The 22,334-nt window shown below is 41.4% G+C and overlaps 1 protein-coding gene across 2 annotated transcripts in view; it reads left to right on the top strand.

Annotated features, from left to right (window-relative positions):
- SYNJ2 (synaptojanin 2) overlaps nucleotides 1-22,334 on the top strand; it is a 54,563-nt gene that overhangs the window by 9,961 nt on the left and 22,268 nt on the right. The window contains exons 3-12 of one of the 2 annotated variants that reach the window (XM_028723779.2): nucleotides 1,417-1,687; nucleotides 5,040-5,265; nucleotides 13,080-13,163; nucleotides 14,574-14,635; nucleotides 16,097-16,193; nucleotides 18,879-19,048; nucleotides 19,270-19,351; nucleotides 19,648-19,797; nucleotides 19,883-20,048; nucleotides 21,910-22,101. In XM_028723779.2, coding sequence (XP_028579612.2) covers nucleotides 1,417-1,687; nucleotides 5,040-5,265; nucleotides 13,080-13,163; nucleotides 14,574-14,635; nucleotides 16,097-16,193; nucleotides 18,879-19,048; nucleotides 19,270-19,351; nucleotides 19,648-19,797; nucleotides 19,883-20,048; nucleotides 21,910-22,101 — 1,500 coding nt within the window. Of the gene's footprint in view, nucleotides 1-1,416; nucleotides 1,688-5,039; nucleotides 5,266-13,079; nucleotides 13,164-14,573; nucleotides 14,636-16,096; nucleotides 16,194-18,875; nucleotides 19,049-19,269; nucleotides 19,352-19,647; nucleotides 19,798-19,882; nucleotides 20,049-21,909; nucleotides 22,102-22,334 lie in introns of both variants that reach the window. The other variant, XM_028723776.2, reaches the window with a different exon arrangement.

Here is a 22,334-nt window from a genome sequence, read left to right as displayed (position 1 = left end):
AGCTGGAATTATGGCATAAATATTCAAAATGAGCTATCCAGTGGGGAATAAGCTGTGGGTTTACTTGCTGGACTTAAATTTGCATTTCCAACCTTTCTTGTGGAAGCTCCTTTTTTTTTTGCTTTTGAAGCTATGGCTGAATGACAACAGACCTCTTATTTTCTGTTTAGTGCCTCATCAAAAGAAGAATAGTCATTCTTATTTTACTCCAATATAACCAGCTGTTAGTGTTGGACTACATCTTCCATAATTCCTGCCCATTGTCTGTGCTAGCTGGAGCTGATTAGAGTTGGGAGTCTATCAACATCTGGACTACCTTTGTTTTCTATATGTCTTAAATAATGCATCCCGTTACAAGACATTTTTCTGATTGACCCTTAGCATCCTTTATGAGCATTTCCCTTGAGAGGCCTTTCACATTTATTATCAAGCAAGTGGCAAAATATCTGAATGTTGTCATGCCTCTTAGACCAGCTATGTTGGTTAGTTTTTTGCTTGTTATTTTTTTTAATAAAACGTTTTATTTAGCTATGAAATTGTATTTTAGACATAGCATTGTGATTGACTGACCCACAGACTCACTGTTAGGAGTAAAACTGACTTGAACCAAAGCTTAAGTACCTAATAGAAGAGCTCACAGATTGACTTTTATGAGCTTGCCGCTTGAAACAGCAGTCGTGGATGTCTCCTGAGAGTGGATTCAGTCACAAATAAGTGCTCTTGCTTGTCATTCCAGGTGGCCAACTTGTTAAGAGCAATGTTTCTCCTGCCATATATTTTCAGATATTATGGATGCTGTGGAGGGAATGAGTACCTTTTCCACAAAGTACTCCTTTCCTGCCCCAGATGTTCCCCAGCTTGTTCCCTTAGACTAGATTTTCTCCTTGTGCAGCAATGAGGCTGGCTGAGTTGGCAGTTAATGCACTATTTCTGTTCACACTTGTATGTTCTATGTGAGAAATGTTTTCCTTTCACAGATTTATACATTTAATCATGCCAACATAGGTTTCTGCCATACCTACAATTAGTCCCAGACCAATGTATTTAATCTGGTATCAACTTGACATTGTCACCTTCTGGGAAAAAAACAAACAAAAACAAAACATATTTATGAGATACAGTGGTACCTCGGGTTAAGAACTTAATTTGTTCTTGAGGTCTGTTCTTAACCTGAAACTGTTCTTAACCTGAGGTACCACTCTAGCTAATGGGGCCTCCCGCTGCTGTCATGCTGCCGCCGCATGATTTCTATTCTCATCCTGAAGCAAAGTTCTTAACCCGAGGTACTATTTATGGGTTAGCGGAGTCTGTAACCTGAGGTACCACTGTATTGACAGGCTGCCTTTACAGAAAAGGTCTAGAATGGAATAAGCATTTGTATTCCCATGTAATTCTAATGTGCCTGTCATTTTCTAGGCAACACCACCCTGCATTTTCTGGTCCTTGTGACAGGCTGTGCATCAGTGGGGAAAATACTTGATGCTGAAGTTTACAGAATCACGACAACAGAATTCTGTCCTCTCCAGGAAGAAACTAAGGAGGAAGATCGTGTTTCTGCCTTGAAGAAAATTCTTAATTCAGGGGTGTTTTATTTTTCTTGGCCAAATGCAGGGTCAAACTTTGATATCACTGTCCGAGCCCAAAAACAGGGTGATAACAACTATGGAACTGCAAACTCTTTCTTCTGGTAAGTGCAATATGTTACATCCTATATTTGATCAGTCCTTAGCTAATATGTCCTAGACTTCAAATCCATGTGGATTTCTGCTTCATTAAGGACTGGAATCTTTTTGGGATCTTCTAAAGCATAGCAATAAATGCATTGCTATTGTAGCTAGAGAGTGTCCTTTTGTGGAAGGAAAAATGTCATATTTCTAAATACAATACATATGGGAATAATTCCCAGTAAACTTAGTGAAACTTTTATTGGATTGGATTGCCAATGTATACAAGGCTTTAAGTGCTGGTTCACACATAGCTCAGGTGTGCTGGGTTGCTAAATTTATGATTGCATTTACATCCCACTTTTTTCTCCAGGGAACTCAAGGTGTTGTAGATGTTTCTTCCCCCTCATCATTTAATCCCCATTACAACCCTATGAGGAAAGTTAGACCAAGAGGCAATGACTGGCCCAAGGCCACCAAGTGAACTTCATGGCCGGGTGGGGATTTGAAACCTGTTCTCCCAGGTCCTAGTCCAACACGTTAATCACTACACCACATTGGCTCTGTAAGCGGCAGGGCACAATAGTGAATTGCAGGCTCACATGCTTCCCCTCCCCTTGGTGAATGGAACCTTTCATGTGAATCAGAGTTTGTGAGCCTGAGATTTGCCCTTGGGCCCTGCTGTGTATGTGAACCAATCCTGGATGCCTAAATATTTGTGAAGCAACCATTTCTGAATGTTTGCACCTCACTTTAAGCAAATCCCAAGTACCTGCAACTTGTACAGTGTGCAATTTTTTTTTTGTTAAATAGAGAAGATCAATACATTTTATTTTCAACATTTTAAATAATAAATGGCAACTTCTGCATAATGTATGCAGTGATAATGATACCAAGCAAAATGAAAGTTAGCAGCTGCTTCTGTGCATGATGCTCCTCTTGCAGCCCATTGAAGGTAAATACAAAGCCCAGTGAAAAATAATTGAATTGGGATGATGGGGCAGGCCTATGTCAATGTAAGCCTGCATTTATCTAACTAAGTTTTAAATGCCCCGGCACCAAGCTATTTTGGCCAAAGCTTTGTTGTTGTTGTTGTTGTGGTGCTTGTACTGTAGATTATACTGCAGTTCTGAACTTGTTAAAGGCTTTCGGGATACTTAGCTATTATGTTTCTTGACCAGTTATGCTTGACACATAGTCACAAAGTGAAGGTGGGTGATAGATCGAGTGAACATTCTCCTGGGAACTAGACATGACAGCTGAATGCACCATCATAATTACTTCTGTATATGGCACTCTCCATGTGGCCTTCAGGGTTCCATTATGCCAATAAGAGCATCAGGACAGCTCTGCTGCATCAGACCAAAGAGCTATCACGTCCAGCATCACATTCTCACATTGGACAACCAAATGCCAATGGGAAGCCTGCAATGAAACCATGAACCCAAGAGCACTCTCCCATTTGTGATCCCCAGCAACTGTGTTCAGAGGTGTACCGATTCTGGTGTTTCCATGACCCACTTCTGGGCTTCTCTGAGACCCAGTAGGACTGCTGTGGGAAGCAGGATCCTGGGCAAGATAGCTATTTGGTCTGATCCAGCGTTTCCCAATCTGGTGCTCTCTAGATATTTTGGACTGCAACTCCCATCATCCCATGCTTTTGTACATGCTGGCTGGTGCTGAGGTGAGTCCAAAACACCTGGAGGGTACAAGGGTGGGGAAGTCCAGTCTGTTCCATCAGGGCTCATCTAATCAACTTTTGGCAGGTTGATTAATAGACCTAAATATATTCAAAACAGATTTTGTGTAATTTTTCTTGACTTAGTCCCCCTAAATGCATTTGACACAATTTGGCCAAACGTCCCACTGGTTTAAATGGGAGAGATTTAAGTTATATACTTAATTGAAATCAGTGGGACTTTTTAAAAGCATGTAACTTTTACCTGGATTGTGTCCACTATCTGCATCATGCGGTGGCATTTTGGGATGCAAATGACTTGCAAGAGTGATATCAGTACAGAATATACTTTCACAGAAAACTGCTGACTTTAGTCAAAGGAAATTGTATTTAATGAATTAGTCTGACTGATAATATATATTCATATTGCCAGACAAACAGTATGGAATATTAAATATAGTCACATGCAGAAGTCACTATATTGCCTTTACTGGTTATATTTCCTTTCAGTAGTAGCTGTAAACTTTTTGAGTTGTATCTTTTGTTTGTCTTAGCAAAATGTACTTCTGTTCCTGCAAGGCCAGACACCCAGTTTTTACTGCCTTTCCTACTGCTTTGTCCCATTCTGTTCTGGAGGATCCCATGATCCTGAGGAGCAGCTTTTAGGGAGATGTAAGTATGTTAGATCTTGGGACGCGGGTGGCGCTATGGGTTAAACCACAGAGCCTAGGACTTGCCGATCAGAAGGTTGGCGGTTCGAATCCCCGCGACGGGGTGAGCTCCCGTTGTTCGGTCCCTGCTCCTGCCAACCTAGCAGTTCAAAATCATGGCAAAGTGCAAGTAGATAAATAGGTACTGCTCCGGCGGGAAGGTAAACAGCGTTTCCGTGTGCTGCTCTGATTCGCCAGAAGCGGCTTAGTCATGCTGGCCACATGACCTGGAAGCTGTACGCCGGCTCCCTCGGCCAATAAAGCGAGATTAGCGCTGCAACCCCAGAGTCGGTCACGACTGGACCTAATGGTCAGGGGTCCCTTTACCTTTAAGTGTGTTAGAGGGGTTGGCAAAAACTGGGTGCATCCATCTGCAAGTCATTTCCATTAAGGTAAAACCACAACTGGATACAGCCCAAAGCTTTTTAATATTTATGATCCCGGAAGATTACATATATTAATATAGTAATTGTAAGCCCAGGGCATGGGGAGATTCTGCCTGACTACAACAGTAAAAACAGGATATTTCAAGGCCAAAATATCTGATGGGCTGAATTCAGCTTGGTTGGTCACAAGCTATGCAGCTTTACCACACAATATAGGTAATAATACTTCGGTGTCACAAAAGTATTATTTCCTATATTGTGTGGTAAAGTTGCACTACCTTTATTTTTTCCAAATTTGATTGCAAACAAGGATTTCATGACTAAAAACTATTGAACCTGCACTGCAGTTTTTCAGGTCACAACCTGAACTGTGAAATCCTCCTATTAAAATGTCTGTGGTTCTATGAGTTGCTACCTTAACAGAATATTTCCCAAGGTTTATCTTCACTGTAATATTGGCTTTCTGGCAAGAAAGAAGCAAGACTGGAATCCTTCCAGTGGCTTGAACTCAAATAAACCTTACCAAGGGATAATACTTTAAAGTTAGCTTTGTTAATAATATATAGTACACCTAGTGAGTGATTATTATTGAATCTTGCAGGAACCAGCTACTGCATGTCCCCTTTAAACACTACCAGGTGAATTGCTCTGATTGGCTGCTAAAAGTGATCTGTGGTGTGGTGGACATTCGCACTCTGTACGCTTCTCACAAGAAGGCAAAGGCCTGTCTCATCTCCCGGATCAGCTGCGAGAGAGCTGGTGCCCGGTTTCACATACGAGGAGTCAATGATGATGGCCACGTTTCTAACTTTGCTGAGACGGAGCAGGTAAGGACTGGATCCCATGTCTCTAAATAATTGATTGCATTTACACAAAGTGGGGTGGCAGTTGAGGGATCAGGATGACATCTTTCACAGTGACAAGTGACATGAGAGAAGCTAGCAAGCGCTTTTCAGAAGTAGTGTCTAACCGCCCACAGTATGTTCATTAACTCTGCTTTTTTCCTTTTTGTTCATTACACATGTCTACAGAAGAATACACCCACTCCATTCCCTCCTCTTCAATTCGTTTGGCTTGGAGCTTGCATTCCCCCCCTCCCCACATTTGATTTACAGTTGAGCACTTGTGTATTCTGCGGTTGGGGGGTGGGAGTGTGATTTTTCAGTACATTAAAAAAATCCCTGAGTGGGGAAGAATAGAAGCAAAATAAATTCTTCTTGTTCATTATCACACACTTTCCCCATAAGGATTGTAGGCTGGACTAGTTTCTCATCAGAGATTCTTTCCTGAAGCTTTAATAGTCCATACCAAACATCTCATGCACAGGTAAAGGGAAATGTGAGTTTATTTGTGTTCACAAGGACACTAACACCAACCCACCCCAAAATGTAAAGCGTATTTTATGACATATTTTAACCATTTTCTTATGGTATCGTAAAAGGCAATTTATTTTTTAAAAAATTAAGGAGCAGGGTTTGATTTTGAAATGATCATATATTGCTTTTGTGTCAATCTCTTCTCCGTTATCCTTTCTTCTGCTTTAAAACAAAAATAAATCATGAATTCCTGTCATCAAGAGTGTAATGTTTGTCACCATGATACCATAACTACCAGGCAGTTGGTTCAACTAACCCTTTTTCCTGTGACTGGATCCCTGCATTCTTCAGTGACAGCACAGTGCAAGAGGGCAAAAGCGTAAGCCTATCTTTAGTCACACCCCTGAGCACTGGGGCCTAGCATGCTGGCTAAGAAGTATTGATGACCCTGCCTATACATATACATATACATATACATATACATATACATATACATATACATATACATATACATATATCTATACATATATCTAATTCTTTGGCAGCATTATTTCCTCTTACAGCTAAAGAAGAAATTATCATCACCACCACCATCATTATAATCTGTCTCATTAAGCTAATGATTTGAAATACTTTGCTGTTGGGGCCTTGTTTTCACAGTGTAACTGAGAGGCCTATTTTGCACATAATAATGCCAAACCATGTTTTAACAGTACGTGCATGAGCAGTAGCAAACCTCTTCTCTTCTTCCCTCCTCTGGCGTGGCCATGAGGAGAGGATTAGAAACAGACACTTCCTGTTTAGACTAACTAGAGATTTTCATTGCATCCAAACTGGGGTAGTGTGTCAGGGAGGACAGATCTCTAGTTAGCTTATACTTAAGCTCTGTCCAAATGTTCCTTTTGGTATCTAGCTATTGAGATACCATCTGCATAAGAAATGATGCTGTGGTATGCAGTGTGCTAGAAGATGGATAGTTGTTTCGGGGGGGGGGGGGCGTAAGTAAGAGAAAATGCACTGTTGGGGAACTCTGGCAAGGGGTAGTGTTTGCTGATCCAGGATTGAAATGCTACCCACTAAAAATGAAGCTGTCGAGTGATGCTCATGCACCTACTGTCTTAAAGAGGAAAAGAGGAAAACTGGGAAGGATAATGGACATTTCCTTAGCATCGTTATGGAAACTGAAGAATTATAATAGAATTGTAGAGTTGGAGGGGACCGTGAGGGTCATCTAGTCCAAGCCCCTGCAATGCTTAAACCCACAACCTTGAGATCCAAATGGCACCTATGTTTGTTGGTCTTGTGGCCTATGAAAAGCCTTTCAACAAACAATGCAAGAAAGCAGAACAGAAAGGACTGGCAGCACCATACCATTTTATTTCTAATGGCCAAGAAATACATTCTTTTGTGAGGAATGGCTTTCTTGTTATGATGGATGAGGAGCTAACATGTCGTTTTGTATGTCTCTCTACTCAAAAGGACAGGTGATAACTTTAATCACAACGTGCTGATTTTATAGACCTTACTGGCATCATAAACAGCTTTTTATTCAAATGCTTGCATATAAAAGGCAAACTACCTATATTCATACAGCATACTTAATCATTTTGCAAAAAGGAAAAAGAGCGCATGGAATCTTCTTCTACTAGTGCCTGACTTATGGGTTGCAGGCTGCATGTACATTGCAGTAGCTTTTATTTTTTCCAGACAGTTTTAGTTATTTATTATTCCCTACATTTGTCTCCCACCTTTTCCCCCAGGAGCTCAAGGTGACATACATGGTTCTTTCCCCTCCCTATTTTATCCTTGCAACAACCCTGTGAGGTAGGCTGGGCTGAGACATTGCGGCTCCCCCAAGGTCACCCAGTGAGCTTCATGCCCGAGTGCAGATTCAGCCCCTGGTCTCTCAGGTCCTAGTCCAACACTCTAACCTCTACACCTGCCTGGCTCTCAGCCTTGGTAATATTATGGGGCTCTCGGCATTATTATTTTCTCTCTTTTTTTAGTTATGTAGCGAACATGATTTCTTCTGTGCATGCTAATGTTCAAATAACACAAGTCAAATAAAAACACTGTTTATATGATGCTAAGATAATTTGAGGTCTGGAGCAGAGTAGGAGGAAGGGAGCTGACAATGATTTTCAGCGTTAAGGCTCCTGTTGCCTGGGATACAGTGACTGAAATATAGCTTGCATACTGTCGGGTATCACTATTGTCACATTGTAAGAACACCTGCACTTCTCTTCAGGGGTTAAAAATTGTATAGAAGCGTTGGATTTCTGCAAGGGATTTCTCATGTTCATTGTCCAACTCGCCATTGTATCAGCCTTGTGGGCTAAGCATCCTCATGAAGGATAAGGCTGTTGGCAGCTATCAATTGCATTCTTCTCCCTCTCTCGTAATAGTTGAAGCCAAGGCCATGCAAAGAAGCTCAATGTTGGACAATTGAGGACAGACCAAAAGGATTAGCAATTGTTTGTTGAAGCTTGAGAATGATTGTTGAGCAGGGATGGAGAATCATTTCCAGTTTGCTGTGGGGTGGGGGACTGGATGCTGCAGTGACCTGTCCCCTGTGGACCATTCACCTGTCATTTACCTGATGTCACCATGACATCACCTGAAGCATTTTCCTTTGCCCACATGGTTTGAAATCAAATCATGTGGGGAAAGGCATACTGTTTTCAAGCTCTGCCAATCAGCTTATTGGCAGAGCCTACAAAACTCTGTACCTTTGCAAACACTGACACTTCACAGACACACTTGCAAGGGCACAAGGCTTTGCAATCAGCATAGAGCTGCATCTTAACCTGCTCCGCACCTGATGCCATATATATGTAGGGCAGGTGGGCACGGCTTGACCAAAATGGCCTTGCAGGCCAAATGCAGAGGCCTGCCAGTCTTAATAAGGTCTGCAGGCCAGAGGTTCCCCACCACTGCTGGAAAGCATTGCTTCCTTTATAGATTCAATTTATCCTTATATTTATGTTAGGAGATATTTGAAACTGGAAAAAGGGCATGGAGAAAAAGGAGTGATTATGCCTTTGCTGCTCAGTGCACTTGAGTGAATAATGGAGCTCTGTATTTTTGTTCCATGGAACTTCATTCAGTCACTTTAATATGGAATATAAATTTTACTTTAGAAATAGTAATGAGCACCATTTTTAACCTGGATCACTGCTACAGGAATGACATGACATAAATTTTGGAAGAAGTGAAGATATTGAATCTCTTGTAACTGGGGACTTAATCATGTGGTCATTCTGGAACTAGGCTATCAAAACATGATAATTGGCTCCATATTGTCTAGGGGGGTATTCATATAAACAGATTAAAATGCAGTGAGGTCATTCCTCCCCCCCCCCCCATTTCTAGCCACATATTTACATTGTTTTTGCATTAACTTTTTTGTTTACTTTTTTTGTTTCCCATCCTTTGACTCTCCCCAGAACCTCTACTAGTGAAGCTCTCATCTGCACATGGGGCAGTGACTATTAGGGTATGCTCACATTACTGCTTGCCCCACTTCCTTGGCAGAGAGTGATAGTTGATAGGTATGGGATTGTTATTTATGCAGACCCAGAAGAAAAATAAATCTGCACTTGCTATCCTCTTGTAAACGTAGATCTGGGAAAGGTATGGGTCACCCTTATCAGTCTTATCAGGTCACCTAAAGAGTCGGCAGAAACGCTTTTTCTAATGCTGATATTGGAAAGTGGCATGTATCCATGTGGTAGCGATAGTTGGCATTCTGGCTTAAAACACACCCAAAACATGCCCTAAATATTAAGCTGAGAGAAGGAAGCTAGATAGAGTTAGCGAGAATCGTTCTCTCTGGAACTAGCAAAAGAGGCATTGGGTGAAGTCACCACCTCCCCCCCCCCCCGCCAGCCTCTTTCTCATTCACTTATATATGCATCACTTGCAGCAGCTGCACTCTTTCCAAACAGGGCTGCACCTCAGAATGGCTGAAATCCAGTCCAGTTTGGAATGCACAAGCCTATGAGGAAAATCTCTCCTGCTTTCTTAGCAGACTACTGGATAATCAGTGATGAAGTAATAACTTGGCCGCTTCTAATTCAGTGCAGAAAAAATTGTTTCCACTTGCTTCATAATGACATGCTGGCTCTTCTCTTTCATGAATAAATGGCACCCCAGGAACCTGGATGCTGAGGGAAGGCTCTCTGACCCCTTTACATTGCATTAGTTCTGACATTTTCCCCTGGTTTCAGGAGAGAAAGAAACAATTAGCTTTATCTCCAGGCAGCTCTTTTATACATAAATGGTATTCCTTTGTCTCCCACTGAGTTAGCCTTCTGGCATTTCAGCTTGGCTATGAGTCATCTCTTTTTTCCCCTTTTTTTTTGGTGGCTGGAAATGACTCACTGCAACAGGCGAAGAAAAGAAAACAAACCAATTTCAAGTCTTTTTGCTTTCTAAACTGAAGCCAACACTTAACGTTTTAACTTATTTGGCCATTTTAGTTTACAAGCCTGATAAAACTAGCAGGAACACACAAAACTGCAAGACTGAGAACTGAAAGAAGTTAGGGTGGGGAGGCATTTGACAACCAGTGTGCAGGTCATATGAAATTGGGGCTGCTGGGGGTGGTGGGGGGGAGAGGGAAGAGCAGTGGCAGAGGAAGGGGGTGCTGGGGGTGTGGTCTGCCCTGGGTGTCATCAATGAGGCAGGGTGACAAAATGAGGTTTTTAAAAAATGGGCTCACGACATTATTTAGGAGTGATGTGGTGGCTTAGGCGCCTGCAGGTTCTGCGCAGCCTGAAACGGCAGCGGAGGACTTGCATCTGCCTACTGCCTCTCCCTCAGCTGCCCTACAGCTGAGGGGGAGGTGTCGGAGAGGCTCACCCCACCCCCATGGGCAGATCATCCCACCCCCGGCTCCAGGACATGCCCCTGCACCAGGCACCCGAGCGGCTAGCTACGCTGCTGGGGAAGAGTGCCATTTTCCTACTCAGGGTACTGCAGTAGGGCACTTGGTTTGCATGCTGAAAGACCCAGGTTCCATCTCTGGCATCTCTAGGTAGGATTTGCTGGGAAAGACTCTTGGAGTTTTGGATTTGATATCCTGCGTTATCACTACCCGAAGGAGTCTCAAAGCAGCTAACATTCTCCTTTCCCTTCCTCCCCCACAACAAACACTCTGTGAGGTGAGTGGGGCTGAGAGACTTCAAAGAAGTGTGACTGGCCCAAGGTCACCCAGCAGCTGCATGTGGAGGAGCGGAGACGCGAACCTGGTTCCCCAGATTACGTGACTACCGCTCTTATCCACTACACCACACTGGCTCTCTTGTCTGAAAACCCTGGAGAGCACCTGCTAGATAGTGTTGATAATACTGAGCAAATAGACCTAGCAGCCTCCTAAGGCAAGCAGCTTCCAGATCCATTGGTAGATTCTTTCACATTCTTTTTCATATCTCCAGAAAGAGCCTAAAGTTTTCCTTCTGTGGCATATGACACAGGGGAAGAATGGGATTCTCTTTGTGGGTTTTCTTACAGAAAAATATAAATTAATTCATATTCCCCACCCTTTCTCCCCCCCGCCTCCACTTAAGGCATTTAGTTTGTTCAGTGTGATTCATGTGCCCAAAGAAGTCTTTGATTTAGCCATTTCTACCTTTCCCATCACTTTTAAAAATGGCATTTAAAGTGTGCAAAAGACGGGTGTTCGCTTGTGCATGATGTGCACATGTTACAGATCTGCTGTGGGGAAATGCTGCTTCAGCAGCCGCCAGGATTACAGCAGCCGTTGTAATATTTGGAGCTGCTTCAGTGGTCAGAACAGAGCACAAACCTGTGTGTGGTCCTGGGCATTTTCTCATAGTATCCTTATTAAAAGGAAGGAAATAGAAAATTCCCTTGATGGGATGGGACTTGCCCATCATGAGCACTCTGGCATCCACCATATTCATGAAGTCCATTAATTAAGTGCAGTTATACTGTTCAAACCAGTGATGGTCCTTGTGTTCACATTTCCACTGCGGGCATTGGTGCTGATCCAGCTGTCTGCCTTCATCCTGAGCAATGCAGCGTGCTTATAAAAGAAGGCTCTTGGGTGACTTGTCTGATACCCTTTCTTTGCTGAAAGCTCTTTGTGATGAACAATGACACCACTATTATATATCGCAGGTGGAAACGGGCCAGGATTTAATTGCTAAATATAGGCCAACGCTGTTAAGTTTGCCATTGTGCTAGTCTTTCCAGGGCCGTGCCTTCATCTCTGCTTTTAGCTGGCCTAAAATTGGATATGGGTACTGGGGGAGGCAAAGACACAGGCACTCACAGCCATCCATCCATCCAACCAGTGTGGTGAAGGCCGCCAAGTGACCTTGGATCTGTCAGAATCTCTCAGCCGTGACCTACCTTACAGGGTGGTTGTTAGGATAAAATGGAGAAGTGTGTACACTGCCTGAACTCCCTGGAGGAAGGGCAGGGTATAAATGCAGTAAATAAATAAGTATTGGTGATACTGTTTGTTCTGAGATAAAAAAATTTTTTACAGATCATCACAAAAATAAAAGTGGTTAGGGAGGGGAAGGAAAATAGTGAATTCATCTTGGGAAAGGAGATGAATACCAAGTTAGTCAGCTCAACTATTTTGTTTCCCTGATGGTCCTCAGACTTTTTGTTACTTAATATGTTGCCAAGGCACAATGTGTGATTAACAAAAATTAGTAAGTGTTGTAAGTGAAGCTAATACATCCACTTACCACTACCCAAGAGTGGTCCTAATATTTGTGACATTTCCGGGGATGGGGGGGACGGGAGAGAGAGAGATTGTGCCTGCCTGCATGTATGTATCAGGGGTAGCTAATATTTTTTAAAATAATAATTTATATTAAATTTTAGAATAACTAGCCTTTTAACCTTATGACTAATGTATCTTTAGTATTTGCATATAAGAGGGCATTGCAGCCAGTGAAATTCCTGTATTGCAGTCTGCAGGGATTTGAAAATATTCCTCGGCCAAAGCTTTCTCATTCATCCAACTATTAAACATACATAAACCCTAATGTTGAAAGACTGGCCAGCCCAGATCCATACTTGCCATATCAACAGCAAGTTAGCTGTTCAAATCTGTCCAGTTGTCTAAATAGCACATATTCTTTTCTTTGGTCCAAATAGATGTCTTATTTCCCATGTATTTTTGCCATTAAAAACAACAACACACACACACCTGAAGATACCTCACATTCAAGCTGAACTGATAGCTAGCTTTGTATTTCAATCAATATAGTCATACACATAGTTGAGAAATGGCCAAAAAATTGCATTGATCTGAATATGCTTTATCTTTTTTGTTTCTGTAGACTATCTATTTGGACAATGATGTTTCTTCCTTTGTTCAAATCAGAGGCTCAGTTCCACTATTTTGGGAGCAACCTGGGCTACAGGTAAATAGCAAAAATCACTAAGGCTGCAATCTCAAGGCAAGAGGAGGGATTGAAGGCAGTTTAACCACCATATCCAATGCCCTACCAAGCATCAAGGCAGAAGCAAGAACAGAGGAATGTTATCCATCCTTTTTTGCACTTTGATTAGTTATTATTTAAGAGCTTCCTTCCCACTGGGAATAATGGGAAGAAAATAAAGAGTTTGAGGGGCTGCTGAACATGTCTGTCTTTTCCCCTGGTTCTGGATGTGATGTCTTTGAATCTAAGCTGCTTCCTGGTCCTCCCTTGGCATACCTCCTTTGGGCCCTACTGATGGTTAGAGTTTTGGCATCAACTGGGCCAGGACATCCAAGGGTCCAGTTGCAGGGAGGAAGTACCCATCTCCCTCTCCAGTTATTGGTGCTCTGTCTCTGACCTTGTAGAGAGAGACGTGATCTATCTTACAGCCCCTGAGATGTCAAAGAGGCCTGATGCTGTGGTTAAGGTAACTTTGAAAGTTGCTATGCCAACATTTGAGACAATATTCAAGGTGCTGAGATTTGGGGTTGTGTTTTTTTAAAAAAAACCTTATGTGCTGTGATGCAGTGCTTCTTATAAAGGCCACAGTCTAGCACTATTAGCTATGACAAAGGGAGGCACCAAAAGCAGAGTTTTGTCAGGCACAACCTGAAATGGGTGCCTACAAATTGCATCAAAACTGTTTTTAGAGAATAACTCCTTTATTTGAATCATGAATGGCTCCATCTCTATATCGCTCTGGAAGATCATATGGTCTGGTTTATACAAAAAAACTGTTAACTTGAAACTTAATATGTATATTTTTAAAAATATTGATTATTCGAAACTGGACCTGTTTGTTTTTGTAAGCTCAAATACTTTTTATAAGCTGATTATTTCTCCTTTAAAACAATTGAACCTGGCTGGCTAAAGACAACACTTTCTGCTTGTTTATTTTTTAACTGCAGTGGTTCAGGCATGGTCTGTGCTTTAAGACAGCAGTTATATCTGTGTATGTACAGAATAGATGCTTACATGAGCTCTGGAATGTGAGTTAGGGACAGATTCAAGAATGCAATGAATACAGTGGTGTTTCCCTCAGCAGCTATGCCTGTTATATTCATTGGTGGCCCAAAGGAAACTCACCTTGACAACTGGAGGGTCAGTTAGATAGAGGATTCTGGGCAAGCTGAACCCATGGCCATTCACTGGGTGTTAATATGATTTTGCATTCATTTGTCAGTGTTGTTTGCTAATAAAATGTGTAATTTGTGCTTTGAGTGCCATATGGGGGTGGCATTGTGGTTGCTAAGAGATAATAAAGGAACATTTTCTTTGAATGAAAAAGGGAGACATCTAGTGACTCATGTTTAAAACTATTGCTTTCTATTATTTTCATTGTTATCCACTTAGGTTGGCTCCCATCATCTAAAACTCACCAGAGGCCTGGAAGCTAATGCTCCTGCTTTTGACAAGTAGGTTTAATTGCGACGCTGCTGATAACTGAGTAAAATCAGATGTTACTGTTTGCATTCCAGGGTTTCCCAGAACGTCTTCATGGTGTCACATCTTTCTTCTTTCAAATCCCACTTCAAAACTCACCTTTTTATGAGAAGCTTTTTGGTTGAATCCCTACAAGTGCAGACATAACACTTAACCATAGAATCATAGAATTGTAGAGTTGGAAGGGATCCTGTGGATCGGGTAGTCCAAGCCAATGCAGGAATATGCAGCTGGCCCATATGGGGATCGAACCTGCAACCATGGCGTCGTCAGCACCACACTGTAACCAGCTGAGCTAACCATATATAAGGGATCAAATACTGGCTGTGGGGTCAGCATGCTGCTGTCCACTTCCCTCTTGCTCAGGAACTCCTGCTGGTCATTATGCCAGCATCTGGCTGTGGAGCAGGGACAAATGTCAGGGGTTTCGCTAAGGAGAAAAAGAAGCTGTCTGCATTGTGGCTGCTACATCTGAAGACAGTAACGCTACTAGGCTTATTGAAATTATTGTCTTAATCAGAGTTTAGGTCTGGGGTTAGGAAACCTTTTTTTAGCCTAACCCTCATCTCCCAAAGGGACACGTACTAGTGACAGGTGGGGCCAGATGAGAAGTAGGTTTTGGGTTTGGCTGGAGCTGGCGCACATGCAACTCGTCACTATGAACACATACAGCACACACAGCATGCATATCAAGCACCTGTATAGTTGGCACACATATGCTTGCAAACCCACCCATCCCACTCCCCGGCTGGAATAAAATAAGGATTTTAGGTTTTTTCCTTGTAACACTTCAAACAGCGCTGGATGCTTCAGTTGAGGGAAGAATCTCATTTTCAGGGATAGGGAGGGGAATTCAGTTTGTGTGCTAGAAAGGTGGGATATTTTGTAGCACTAGTAATACCTTGAAGGAAGATATCTTGATCTGCCACCAAAAAAAAAAAAAAAAGAGTTAACTGTGCATTTGCTACCTTTATTGCACAGTTGGTTTTGAAGACTAGTAGATTTCCCCACCCCCACCTGTATACTAAGCTGTTCTTGCATTTGCACAACCTCTTAGGAACTACTAAAGCCAGGTAAATGGCAGAAGGCTGTGTGCAAAGAGTGGTGAACGGCTATTGAAATAGATGAAGATCCCACAGGTAGAGCAACTCAGGTGATATAGGAGGGAATCAGTCCATTGTAATGCTCCTCATCACGTGTTTTAAGAAGAGTTATAAGACTCAGCTATACAGCTGCAAATAAAATGTTTTGAATGTGTTGAAAAGTGCAATATACAAATGTGACGCCAGATGGCAACTGTGAGCTATAGCAAATTCAATGCATTTTTCAAAACGATTTAAAAAAAAGCATTTTCACAATCTACTAGGGTAGATTCCATCCGAGAGCATGTTGAATATTTATGAAACCAAAGCAATCTGTTTCTACTTTTGCAGGCATATAATGCTCATGAAAGAACAATATGGTAAACAAGTGATTGTTAACCTGTTAGGAAGCAAAGGAGGAGAGGACGTCCTCAACAGGGCTTTCAAGGTAAAAACAAAGAGCAAAGACATGTTTAGTATAACTGGGATTCTTGGGAGACTTCATAAAGTTTGTATGTATGAATGTTTGCTAAAAAGACATTCTTATCTGGCCTTTGCAGTTACCATCACAATGTCAATTGTAAATGTCATTGTAAGCACATCAGTTAAACTGATAAACCAAACCATTCTTGGTTAATTAAGCCTATGCAGACATGTAAATTTTACATGTATTTTAATATGCTATTTTATTTTATAATTTATGCTTTTTAAATTGCTGATTTTATTTTGGAAAACATTGAATTAGCTTGATTTTTAACACCTGGGTTTTATAGGTAATTTTAACATACATGCTATATTTTATATAACTGCTGATGATAAATTCTGTTAAATATTTAAAAAACCAGTTCTTTTGAAAATCATCAACATTTCCAAAGGAAGGATATTTCCATTTAAAGCAGAGTTTGCCAGATCATATTATTGGTATTTTAAATATTTTAAAAATTAAATAGCAGTATGCCTTTGAAATTCCAACCATACTTGTCACTGAGAAAAGAAAGAGGAACACATACAGTTAATTACTGCAATTGTCTCTAATCTTCCCACCCAACAGCCCCCTTGCCCTGTGGCAGGCCTGAGGAACCTTTTTGACCTGGCAAGCCAGATCTTTTATCTCCTTCCACCCTGCAGGCAAACTTTGACCCATAGGTAGTTTTACCCACCTGTTAAGAGTTGGCAGGTGCAGGGAGATAATGAACAGATTTCAACTCCCCACACAGCAGCTGTTGCACGGGGAGTTCAATCCTGCTTTCTGCAGGCTTCTGGTATGCAGAGGCATTCCCTGCAGGAGACTCTCACAGACTCACACAGAGCAGGATGTGTTCAATGTGATCATTGTCCATGCTGGCTTCCCACAGTGAACTAGGGCAACAGCCAAACCAAGCCTCCACTGTTACCCACCACATGACATTACCTGCCCATCACTGTGATGTCACCTAATTGACAGGTGGGCACAGTTTAGAATAAATGGTTTCTTGGACCCAAATTGGAACCCCAGGTGGACCTGAAGTCCCCCTCCTTTTATTAAAAAATATATATTTAACAATTGATATGTTTTGATATACCACTTGATTGTAATAAAACCTCTAAGTGGTTTGCAAAAATGTGTGATGCTTTGCTGTGTCTGAGCTGTATCTCCCTCCTTCTCCAAGGGGGAGACAATGTTCCTCACAAGCAAGTTGATCAAAGATCAACGCCTGTTGATCAAAGCCTGTTGATCAAGACTGGGCACTCTGCTCCAGCTACTACAACTGATGCTGGCCAAACCCTCATTCATTCATTCATTTCATAAAATTTATACAGGCACTACAGTCTCTACTTTCTACCCCATGGGGAGGGGAAGTTGAGGCATCAGCATGGACTGAGCCCTCAGGTGGTTCCACTTCTTCTCCCTCACAAACTCCCACTGTGCATTGAAGTTCATTGTCAGTATTGTTCCCCTGTTAGGTTCTATCCTCCCTCTCAGTATCACCTGTAATTCCTGTTAGAGATGATAATTTGTCATTTCTCTGTAATGGTAATGAGTAGCCCAGCTGCACAATTGGGCACAATACTTTGAACAATGATTCATGCTGAGATAGTAATGGTTTAGTCTGATATCGTTCCCAAGTATGCTCCCTAATGCAGCTGTCTGTAAATAGTCACTGAAGTGTGGGCAGTTACCAAAGAAACAGATCCAACGGCAGTAACAGACTGTGGAAGCATGACTCTCCTCTAGTTATAAGCAGTTCTTAACACCGTCAGTGCCTGAAGCGCCTCTTCTTCTGAATTTATTTTGGAACTTGGCCATTTGAACTTTGAAATGAGCTTGATAATAGTTCTAAGTGAGCAAACACAGGAAGCAAGAATGCAGCTATGTTTAATATCGCAATCTGAAACGTTTGCACCTATACCTCTCCCTATATGCAATGCAGCTTAAAAGGCAGGATAGAAACACTAAATAAATGTACAGTATAATCACTTGGCCTCATGTGGCTTTCTGACAGTGCACCTGGAGGGTTTTCTGCTGGTATTTTTTTTGGGGGGGGGCAGCAGCAAATCTTGCATTCTTGCTAAGGTAGCAGAGCTTCCTTTGAATTCTATGGCCTCTCACTTCAGATATCTTCAGCACAGGATTGCAGCCTGAGTATGTGCTATTATTCATACTTTCAAGCTGGTATAGTGAACTGGATCACAACTTTATTTTTATTTTTTGCATTATTTCATGCCCTTTTGCAGGGAGGTGTAATTTTTATTCTGTCATTTCTCCCAATCCATAGGAGAGACTTTGGAATGGGCATTTAGGTTGTGAGTACAAAATACATATTGGCATGAAGCTGTATTCTGACAACACACAACTACATACTAATACTTTATGTGACATCATGTGGCAGACACATGATGTGTGGGACACAGGCCCACACAGTCTAACTGAGGCCTTAGTTTTGGTTATAAAGTGAGCAGTACTGATTAGTGCAACAACGACAAAAAACACCTAAGGGAATTGAATTTTAAAATATGCAGTGAATATTGTTGAATTTACAACTTAGCATCGTGATTAGGTATAAATGGTTCAACAGCAGTTCAGTGCATATTATCATATATATTTTTCTGCAAAAAGGTTTTTCTCTATGTCCCTTTCCTTTGCAATTAGAAGTTGCTCTGGGCATCATCCCATGCAGGAGACACACCCATGATTAATTTTGATTACCACCAGTTTGCAAAAGGTGGGAAAATGGAGAAGCTTGAGAATTTGCTGGGGCCTCAGCTGAAGTTGCATTGGGAAGAATTAGGCATCTTCACCAAGGGCGAGCATGCAGGTTTCCGGTGAGTGTCTTAACCCTTTGATACCAATGGCTTGTGCTTTCCTTTTCGAGCTTCCAGATGTGCATTGACTCTGCCTATGGAAGGTTGCATCCTCACTGGATTGGGGCAAAGGAAGCTAACAGTAAACAACCCAACTCTCTACATATTTATGTATCTGCTTCTTGTTTTTTGGGATTTGTGGGAATGCTAAATCATTTCATTCTTTGACTTGATTTTTGAAGTCAACAGATGGGTACCTTGCGAACCAACTGCCTGGATTGTCTGGCTCGAACTAACACCGTTCAGTCCTTCATAGCACTTGAGGTGAGTAATCCACCAGACATTTTACAGGAATGCTTTCCCCCTCTTTTTCATGCTTGCATTATGTCAATCTTGTGAAAAGGTGAAAGATTGTGTCTTTCTCATACATATCTGGTTGGCCAAAGTGAGGACAGGATGCTTGACTCTTTGGTCAGATCCAGCAGGGCTCTTTCTTATGCTTTGAGATTAATATCCTGAACAAAATCCTTAATGTAACAACCAGCAGCAAGTTTTGGTATGATGAGGGCAGTGATCTTATCTGTTTCTCTCAGGCTTATTCCTCTTTTTTTTTCATCCAGGTTCTGTTCACTCAGCTAGAGAGCCTGGGATTAAACTCCAAGCCTATAGTTGAACGTTTCCTGGAGTCTTATAAAGCAATGTGGGCCCTCAATGGACACAACCTAAGTCGGATTTTTACAGGCAGCCGTGCCTTGGATGGAAAAGCTAAGGTAGCGGAGAGAAGTGATAATCGTCATATTCTTGGAAGCTGTCGCTGTGAGTTAAATGAATGCTATTAATCCTTTTGTTACACAGGTTGGGAAGTTCAAGGATGGGGCGCGCTCAGTGTCATGGACAATCCAGTCAAACTTTTTTGATGGTGTGAAACAGGAAGCCATTGACTTGCTGCTTATGGGTGATTTCTACAGTGAAGAGCAAGCAGAAAAAGAGAGGATGCTCATGGACCACACGGCATTGCTGAGTAAGTAAGATGCAGCTCTGGCTTTCTTTCTTTTTGGTATTGGTGTGTAAAGGAATTAGCAGCTGCAGCTCAGGCAAAAGTCAATGAAAATAGTAAATGTAAAAGATAGGTAGACAGACAGACAGATAAGACAGATCCAACTCCACCCAACCCCACTAAAATAAAAATTCAAAGGCCTGGATAATAATGTTTCACCTGGTGCCTAAAAACAGCTGCTTAAAAACAGCATTCCACCAATTAGGGGCCGCCACTTAAAAGACCCATACTCATGCCTTCACCCTCTTTTTTAATTTAAATTATTTATAGTTATCATTTATATATATTTCAGTAGTTTAACAATAATTCTAACATTTCAAACTCAACTTCCTTCCTCCTCTTTCTGCAGTTTTCTTAAATTTATTTTATTATTTCCTGCATATTCTAAATTAACTTAACTTATTCTTTTATTCATCATTTTGATTATATATTCTTTTGAAACTGCAGGTTATTACAATAATCCTTCCAATGTCTTTATCTATTTCAATAAACCATTTCCATTCTTTTATAAAAAAAGGTGGTTATCTTGGTTTCTTATTCTTCCAGTAAGTTTTGCCATTTCTGCATAATCCATAAGTTTTTGTATCGATTCATCTCTCATCAGGACTTATTCTTTTCATTTTGGGGCAGGTAACATTCTTGCAGCTGTAGTTGCATACATAAATAAATTTATATACGGTTTAGGTAGTTCTACACCTATAATTCCCAAAAGAAAAGCTTCTGATTTTTAAAATAAATGTTATTTTAAACATCATTTTCAGTTCATTATATATCATTTCCCAGTAACCTTTAACCTCACTGCAAGACCACCATATATGATAAAAACATCTTCACCCTTTTCACCTCCCTCATAGGGGCCTTTGTTGAGGAATGCAAGGCTTGGGTTGATTCTTGTGGGGAGAGATGGTTCTTGAGGTATTGGGGTCCTGAGCTGCATAAGGCTTTATAGGTCAAAACCAGCACTTTGAATTGGGCGTAGAAACTAATTGGTAGCTGGTACAACCATGCCATAATTTGTGCTATGTGCTCAGACCATCTTGCCCTGGTGATCATCAGCATGAGACCTATAATAGTAAAACAACATCAGAGAGAGACAGAAACTATACACCTGGGAAAGTAGCTATATTCAACGCTAATCCAAGCATCTAACTTGCACCAGTAATTAAAACCATATATGCAGGATACAATGAACCCACCCTCCTTTTCTTTTGACGTTTGAACCTTTTGACGTTTGAACCTTTTGACGTTCAGGGTTTTTGTCCCCAGTGCATATATTTGGGCTTTCTGTACCACTGATTCAGACACATGGGTGTTTGAATTTGAGTAACCAATGTGCCTGTTCTAGTGGTTACAATTTCACACTCCTATTCATGATGTCTTTTAAAACTTTTTAAAATAATACAACTATGTGCATGAAAACAAAAATAGATATAGGTTGGTTTGGATTCTCAGGTTGCAATTCTGTGTGTATTTCTTGGGAATAAATGCTGCTGAACACAATGGAAGTTTACCTCTGAGTGAACATGCATAGGATTGCGCTGTCAGTCTGCAAAATGCCCAACAGCAGATGAGCACTAATGCCTGCTTAATGTTTCCTCATAAGCTGCCCAGTTGCTCCCGAACTGTTCATGTTCCTGCTTATGAACTATGAGGAAGAGCGTCACTTGTGGCTTGTGGCATAGCCTGAAATGTTTATCCCTAGTGATTTAAGGCATGCCAACAAAAGCAATTATCAGGAGAGATGTTGGTATTCTGATGATTCATATGGTCCGTTTTATTTCATGGCAGAAATCCCACTCCCCTTTCCCCCCCTTCTTTCCATCAGTGACCCCTAGCATTTTGAAAGCCATGTCAGAGCATCAGTTTGAATTCACAAACTTCAAGAGAATTCGTGTTGCTATGGGGACTTGGAATGTAAATGGAGGCAAACAGTTTAAGAGCAATATCCTTGGTACCAGCGAGTTAACAGATTGGTTACTGGATTCCCCGAAGCTTTCTGGTGTTTCAGAATTTCAAGGTAACAAAGAGCACTAGTCATGCAGTGACAAGCGTATTTGTGCTTACATACACACATATCATATTTCTGCATACATGCATACATACATATGTATCTATGTTTGTATTTGTTCTAACTCAGTTTGTGGGGCATTAAAATTGTACTTGCACACCACCTAGAACCCTCTAGTTTTGTTCATAAATAATCCAAGATAATGTGGTTAATAGAGAAGTCTGAAAATGCAGCATTTGTAT

The sequence above is a fragment of the Podarcis muralis genome, chromosome 3 (genome assembly GCF_964188315.1).
Source record: "Podarcis muralis chromosome 3, rPodMur119.hap1.1, whole genome shotgun sequence".
NCBI classification, from domain to species: Eukaryota; Metazoa; Chordata; class Lepidosauria; order Squamata; family Lacertidae; genus Podarcis; species Podarcis muralis.
The sequence above is the reverse complement of the archived record's forward strand: the minus strand, read 5'-3'. Positions and strand labels throughout refer to the sequence as shown.